Genomic DNA, 7,750 nt, shown 5'->3' on the forward strand with positions numbered 1-7,750 from the left:
ATCAACCTGACCCATGAATCATTTGGATGTAAATGTGGAGCCCAGGTGGGCTATTATGAAGTGTTTGATTTTGGTGCAGGAGGTTAAGAATTATCCCTACTTCAAAACAAGAGAATGTCACACACACACGTAAATGTGCCATTTGAGTGTTAGAAGAGGAGGCCACCCACACATCAGGAGACCTAACCCCTCACTAATATATTGCACTATATTAATCAATCCCCTGTTCACAGAAAAACCTGTGAAACCATACACTTCTGCTGTTCTTTACCTGTAAATTTCTCTCTCTGATTCTGTTCTTACCTGTAAATTTCTGTGTTTTGAAAAATGCATAAAATTCAAGGAATGTCTATTATTTTACCTAAACGCTGCAAATTTTCAAGAAACGCAACATTGAGGCTCTGATTTTGTTGAGAAAAACGTACTCTGAAAACTCGTGGATCCATCTCAAAATACTCAAATTCACAACGCGGTCAAGTATCTCCCCGCATCCACAAATACTGCTGGTTACCATATAATGCACTCACGCACAAGCAAGCTCTGTCACTCCTTGCTCCTCGAGTGCTTGTTCTGAAAGGCAGCCCCAGCACTACCACGGTGGCACCCAGAACTCCACTAAAATTCCATCCAACCTTTTGTTGGCATGGAACAATAGAACCTGCAACAGAAATGTTATAGAACCGAAGGGTTCTAGGGCCTTGGTGGTGGAAAAAAATGATCTTTTATCGACATTCTAGGTTGAGGAAGACGTGGTATCTACTGGTGGGAAAAATGATTCATCTTTTATCCACATCGACAGACCGACCGACATGTTATCTACTCTGATAAGCAAGCACACAGCACTAGGGGAGGCACACCAAAATTTCTTCTAACACCTCCGAGCAACACATCGGAAGGGACACATCACCTCCGAAATGCTATGAATCCAAGGGAATGCTATAAATCCAAGCGACACACATCACCTCCGAAATGCTATAAATTTTCGCAGCACCTCCGAAGCTACACACCACCTCCGAAGCATCACCTCGGAAATGCTATAAATCCAAGGATTAAGGAAGCCTGTCGAAATGCTTTAATTTGCCTGAACCCTGTCGAAATGCTATAATTTGCTCACCTTGCAGTACAAAAACACAGTACAAACAGTGATACTGGTGTCAATTGAGTATAGGACCAGAGAGTCACTAATTAAGCCTCACCTCCGGAAGGCTATAAATCCAAGGGAAGCAGCAAATTATGTATATTCATGGAATACATGATTTGCTCACCTTGCAGTGTACAAAAACACAGTAAATACAAGCATCAGCAAATTATGTATATTCATGGAATACATAATTTGCTCACCTTGCAGTACAAAAACTAAATAAACATTGGTATTGGTGTCAATTGAGTATAGGACCAGAGAGTCACTAATTGGCAAGGAGATCAACAAACCGCAATTGGATGGTTCCCAGCTTTAAAGATCTCCACAGCAAGCCATGTGAAAGATGAACTGATCCATCCATGTGAGATGGAAAATGCAGATAGTCAATGCATGCACATACAAATGCCTTCACAGTGAGTCAGAGCTGAAAGGGCATGGAAGCTCTTCAAACCTTCTCTAGAGAAGGCTACTTAACTTGCAGAAGATGTATGACCACGCTTCATGTAGAAAGGTATTTGAGACAAGATCGTAGAGTCTTTTTAATTAAAAAGCCTCAAATGCAACAAATCAACTAACAAGCAGTTAATTACTAGAACCACACTTTATATAGATAGGTAATTACAACGTCAAAACCACCACGTGATTTCATTATGAGACCAAAACCATAATAGAGTCTTTTAACAACGAAAAACTAACAAGCAACATGTCAACCTAACAATCTGTTTCTGCTCAGACCTCAAAATAACCACTGTACTACCTAACTAGACTCTGCTTATACAGACTTCAGCACATAATTGAATACTAATCCAAGCACTGCCAGACCTAATCAGGCACTGAACTACCCTTACAAGGGCAAGCGGCGGGATCCAGACATGAAAGAAGTTTGCACGCTTGATGTGTGGTCCAGCTTGCCACTATCGTAAGCATAGGTCAAAAACAACTACTTGGGATTCAACTCATTCCGGAGCTCTGTTTGTACACTCTATCCAAGTGTGCTCTGAGTGCACGTTCACCTCCTAGCGAAGAGCTACTTCTCTGTTAAATATCCAGCTGAACGTGCCCGTTTTGGGGCCCTTCTTCACTTTGGAGGCACGCTCTTCCAACTTCCTTATGCGATTCGCCAACCCACATACATAATCCTGAGCGCGTTGCGCCCTACTTGAAAGCCCTGTGAGCTTCTCCACGTTCCACCTCTTCACCAAGTGCTCTAAGATGTCGGCATAATCTCTTGCCGTGTACACACCTGTCCTCTGTGCCACAAGGGAGAACTTCTCAAATATGTGCTTGTCGGACCCATCATACATGAGATGAGCGGGCATGGCAATTTTCTTCCTCATCATGTCCTCTAGCGCCATCATGGTGCCATCCGCGTCGATTTCAAAGAGCTTCTCCACAATTTTGGTGTACGCATTCTCGTGCCGCCTCTCATCGGCTGCAATTGTCCCACATATCTGTGCAAGCTTATGATCACCAAACTGCTTTGCTTGCCTTGCAGTATTCCCATGAGATATGAACGTAGCCCTTTCCTGAAAGGACGTATATATGAACCCCAGATATGGGCTGTTTTCTGTTTGAGGATCCTGCAATCAAACCAACATTCACTACTTAGGGGCAAGAGAACCTGCTTGGCCACATATAGGGACTTCAGAGCCATATAAACTTGGTGGCATACTAGCTGGAAGAACATAGCTTTCACTGAGGATGAATCATCAGAGCGATATAAACTAGGGGGAAAATCAGCACAAAGCATGCTTGTAGGGACACAGCAAACAGACCGCCCATCAGAGGGTAGGGAGTAGGGGGTAAGGAGTATTCTTATATACCTAGATGAATCTAGGAACATGCCCAAATCCTAAAAGGTGCATGTTATATACTAATGGTACTCCATTATGGATAGTATGGACTAGATACTAGGACATCCCCACTAACATCATCAGTGCCCAATAGTGGGTGTAAAACTCTGTATCAAGATAATACTCACACTCACTCCACACACACACATAAGAGCATATATTCACACACAGCCCTTCATATTACCTAGCTTGAGAAAAATCCAGAATTTAAAACTGGGGTTTCTTGTCATTACTTACCATCCCTGATCCAACCAAATACTGAATAGTTTTTTCGATAAACCTCATGTCAACTCTGCCAGTAAGATAGAGGTACTTGTTGAGAAGATCTCCATGCCTATTCTCTTCGGCAGTCCATGCTCTCGTCCACCTTGCCCACGACGTAAGGCTGGCACCAGTCTCATCCCGCACTCCATCCAACGTATTGAGCATTGTCTGATAAGTTGGAAGGGCTTCTTCAGTGATCATGTCGCCCACAAGGCAAACCAGATAGTCATCTGGTAGCTCTGCGGCACGCTCTCTGAGTTCTTTGACCTCATCAAAAAACCCATCTGAAGAGGGCTCTGGTAAAAACTCCTGAGGCTGCCAGCTTTTCTCAACCGACTTAAGGAACGGCAAGATTTCGGTCTCTGCCCACGCCTCTAGCGACTTGAAAAGCTCAATCTTCTCCGGCGGCATCGAGTGGGTCACCTGTGTGTGTAGCTCTTGGGGCACATATAAACCCTTCTCATGGATCTCAGTTCCAATTTCTCTGCAAGAGCAGAGAGCGTAATTGGGCAGTGCTATTACTACAAGAATAACCACACGAATACACTAATCAAAGAAGAAGAATCAAGGAAGAGTATGCATGCACTCACATGGGCAGTGTTGCTGTCATAACTACACCCGATAGCCGGCCTTTGCGGTGCGAGATCCACAGTTTTGAGGATGCCGTTTCAAACCCCCATAGTCTAGAGGATGCCGCCTGCATCCCACCAAGACCTTTGGAGGCAGGTGGCAGCGTGAGCGAAACCGCAGACACTGTGCGATCGAGAACGGGGCAGGGCACTGGTAATACAGAAGCTGCAACTGCCCCATTGCAGTGGAATGCCAAGGCCATGGTGGAGCGAGCCCAAAGATAGAGGAGGGAGAGTTTTGACTGGTCAAAAGGAGCTCAAAGTGGGCTGTATTTAAAAAAGAGAGGGGAAGGGAGACGATGAAGACCCACAACAGAAAAAAAGGGTTCACTGGGGTGAAGGTCTAAAACCCGTGCTGTAACAGAAGAGGCTACAGCGGTGAATGTACATCAATGGAGAAGTCGGGGCAGCCCAGATGAAGAAATAGGGGAAGACACATGCAAGAAAGCAGTGGATCTGGGAGTGCAGAGAAGGCAAGCTCAGAGAGGTGTATGATGGGTAACTTAAGAACCCAATTTAGGATAAAGACAAGCGGTAATATCTAGAGAGAGGCATATAGTATATACCCGTGGTGGTCGGGACTCGGTTCTTCTCAGAAACAGCCCAGACAGGTGTATGATGAGTTCAATTTTAAGCGGTTTTCTAGAGAGGGGGCTAGTCCAGTCTGTACAGAGTAGCTACTTGCTCTAGAGAGAGGATCTGGAGAGAGACGAGAACGGTTTAGGGTGGGGATTCGGGAACCCATCTTTCTCTCTCTACTTAAAAGGGAATTTGAATTTTGAAGCAGACCTCGGGCCTCTCGCTCTCTAAAACGTTGTCTGGGCGGAGACAGCCGGCCTAAAAAACCGCCCCTTGCTTTAGAAAACCGTTTCCTTGCAACCACCCGACTGTAAAACCGCTTTTCGCCTGCAAAGGGCAATACATATCCTGTTGCAACCCTAGCCTCTAAAAGTGGCTTTACATACAGTACACGGTTCCACGTCCTCCAAAGGCTCCTCCACCTCATATTTAATTTAATGCTTCGATTATATTTATTGGCACGCCTTTGGCTATCTCGGAATATAATGGCATCCAACCCTGCGCTGACAAATGGCATCCCGTTTGTGCATTTACCTATCATGTCAAGGAAATATCACCATTCGTTGCACCAGCCTACCAGGCCAACAATCTACTGCGCATCATCGGAGCTTTTGACGGTCATCATGCCCGTTTTTGAGGATTTTGGCTGTAAAATACTTGCCATTAAAATGCTAGTAGAAATTTACACTAAAATACAAAAAAACTTGCTATATTTCATCAAACCCGTCAATTTTGAAGGGCAAAGGTGCTCGTAAAAAATCAAGCCTGCTCTACCACGGATGGCTTTATTCTCTTGCGTTGTGTGGGCTTCTCAATATCACCTTTCGAGGACTATTGAAAGACTGGACATTATTACCACTAGTGTGCGTGCAGACTAGTTGGGCCTATACCCTCTTGAAACTTTCACGAACACAAATTGACGCATTACACACAGATCCTCAGATGTATAACATTTTTGGTGTAGTGAGCATGGAGGCCTCTATTCAACATGATTGAACCATGTCAAGGTGATATTGAGAAGCCCGCACGCTTTGTACTCTTGCGTGGTGCGGGCTTCTCAGTATCACCTTTCGAGGACTATTGAAAGACTGGACATTATTACTAGTGGTGTGCGTGCAGACTAGTTGGGCCTATACCCTCTTGAAACTTTCACGAACACAAATTGACGCATTACACACAGATCCTCAAATGTATAACATTTTTGGTGTAGTGAGCGTGGAGGCCTCTATTCAACATGGATTGTTTGACTAGTATCAATTCCTAGTGATTTCTCTATCTTTTTCAAGCATGGATGGTGATGTAGCGTTCAAGAACACATATAAACTTTAAATTTTGGCTTGAAGACGACGGTCAAGATTGGTGCTTTTCTTTGCCCCCAAGCCATTCGTCAAGATTGGATTATTTAAGAAATAATGACCCAGAAATACCTAACCTAGAAAAGGGGGGTAGCCAAAGTGGAGGGTTTTCACTACCAAGAACATGGCCATGTTTGTTGCAATTGTTCTCGGAGGCCAATCCATCTTCTATGCCAAGAGTTAATGTCTTGGGCATGTCTATTGAGTAGATAGCTTTGGGAAGCACGAAGGCGGAGGTTCTTGTGGGGTTAAAAAACTCGTGCTCGAGTGGAGGTGAACATGAAAGAGGTTGAGACTTCTCATGGAGCACAGAAACGTAAGAAGAAGAGCTTGTGGCCCTCGCGCTAAGGCCTATGACATTCTGAGAGGAGCCTAGAGCTCAAAACAAACATGAAATGTGGAAGCATCAAATGTGTATAAGGAGGATGACATGGATCCTAAGTGGCAAAAAACAACATGGCGACATGAGTAAATAAGAGCACGTGTAAAAAAACCAAACTAGAAGGAGCATGGAAGACACAAGGGAGATGGCGCAATTGTTCCAGAAGGCAACGAGGCACCGACAGCGCAAAAAGGGAGAATTGAGATAATTTACAGAGATAGACAAGTACACGAAAAAGAAAAAGCATTGGGAAGCAAGAGTGTGTGAAGTGTGAAGTGTGAAGTACCTACAGTGAAGAAATTAGTTGCAAACAGAGGGACTTCTTAGAAGTGGGGTTCAGTGCAATTGAAGTAGAATTAGGTAAATTAGAGCAGAGAAGGCACAAAGGTCCAGAGAATCAGACAGGAGATGTGTCTCTCTGATGATTTCTATGAGGCGACTCTGTTAGAGACATGGTTTAGTTCAATTCATGTTCAATTGCTACTGTTGTGTGCTGATTTGTATTTGTTTGGGAAGGACTTGTGGTTTGTAGTAAATTCATGGCAATTCGAGTTCGTGAGGTAATCTGATAATTGGGAGAGTAATAGCTGGGGCTTACCTATGAAGAATCCCCAAATTTTCAATGTGTTTTTATGATCCATTATCTCAGGGGTGTTGAGACAGCCTGTCTTAGTTTTCATGAAGAAAGCCTAGTGTTCAAAGTTTGTATCTGTGTCATGATTGATGAGACTTTGAGATTTAGAGTTTGATTTGAGTTGTTTGATTTTCCTTGTTGAGATAAAGCCATTGTGAAAGATATGTATGACGTTTTGAGAGTCAGTGCTGTCTCATAATTGAAGCAGTCATCTTTTGTTGAGAGAATACAGTCAAATAGGGTCAGAAGAGTGTCAACTACAGGCAGTTGTGTGTCTAGGGGGTCAGCTGTTGATGAGTTAGAAGGGTTGTTATGATCTTTTGGGATTAAAGGGAAGCTGTTTTGAGTTGAGTATGATGGTTAGAAGCCAGAGAGAAGTCAAACAGGTTTGGGGGCAAATTGGTAGTTCTATATCAGCTGTGAGTTCATTGAGATCATCTGGATGTCTTTAGAGTTGTATCTTTGTGTGGTTTGAGTGTTTAGAGGGTTTAGAGGTGTTACAGGACTCAGAGCTAAGAAATTATACTCCAGTTGAGTCAGTCTCGTCAGCCAACGATCAGTGGTCATATCAATCTATAGTAAGTCAATTGTGGGCGTAGTAGAGAGTCTTTGGAGTCATATCTTCATAATATTAGGGCAACCTAAGGGTTAGGAGGATTCGGCACACATAAAAGAAAGAGTTCCTTATCCTGGTAGGGCTTTTGAGTTGGTTGGTTCTATCTCCAAAAGTAAAATCGCTAACAGTTAGGAGGATTCGGCACACATAAAAGAAAGAGTTCCTTATCCTGGTAGGGCTTTTGAGTTGGTTGGTTCTATCTCCAAAAGCAAAATCACTAACAGTTAAGACCATTTGGATTAATGTCAGTAGAAGGTCCGCAGAGCATAAGGAGATGTTTAGCATGGTTATGGGGGT

The 7,750-nt window shown here is 43.6% G+C and overlaps 1 protein-coding gene across 1 annotated transcript; it reads right to left on the reverse strand.

Moving 5' to 3' along the window:
• Nucleotides 1-1,727: 1,727 nt before the first annotated feature.
• LOC147634473 (stearoyl-[acyl-carrier-protein] 9-desaturase 2, chloroplastic-like) lies at nt 1,728-4,897 on the reverse strand. Its single transcript, XM_086803559.1, has 3 exons — nt 3,849-4,897; nt 3,232-3,742; nt 1,728-2,721 (listed from the first exon to the last, which is right to left on the reverse strand). The coding sequence occupies exons 1-3, from the start codon at nt 4,088-4,090 to the stop codon at nt 2,158-2,160; spliced, it is 1,317 nt and encodes a 438-aa protein (XP_086659685.1). The 5' UTR covers nt 4,091-4,897; the 3' UTR covers nt 1,728-2,157.
• Nucleotides 4,898-7,750: the final 2,853 nt, after the last annotated feature.

This window comes from Cibotium barometz, chromosome 10 (assembly GCF_041138505.1).
Source record: "Cibotium barometz isolate CiBa-2024 chromosome 10, ASM4113850v1, whole genome shotgun sequence".
NCBI classification, from domain to species: Eukaryota; Viridiplantae; Streptophyta; class Polypodiopsida; order Cyatheales; family Cibotiaceae; genus Cibotium; species Cibotium barometz.

What these genes read in the sequence shown, in the direction of transcription:
- LOC147634473 (XM_086803559.1), bottom strand. Translation starts at nt 4,090, where the DNA reads ATGGCCTTGGCATTCCACTGCAATGGGGCAGTTGCAGCTTCTGTATTA. An exon ending in ATGACAGCAACACTGCCCAT is followed by an intron (nt 3,743 to 3,848) that starts GTGAGTGCATGC and finishes CTGCTCTTGCAG; the next exon opens with AGAAATTGGAACTGAGATCC. An exon ending in ATTTGGTTGGATCAGGGATG is followed by an intron (nt 2,722 to 3,231) that starts GTAAGTAATGAC and finishes GTTTGATTGCAG; the next exon opens with GATCCTCAAACAGAAAACAG.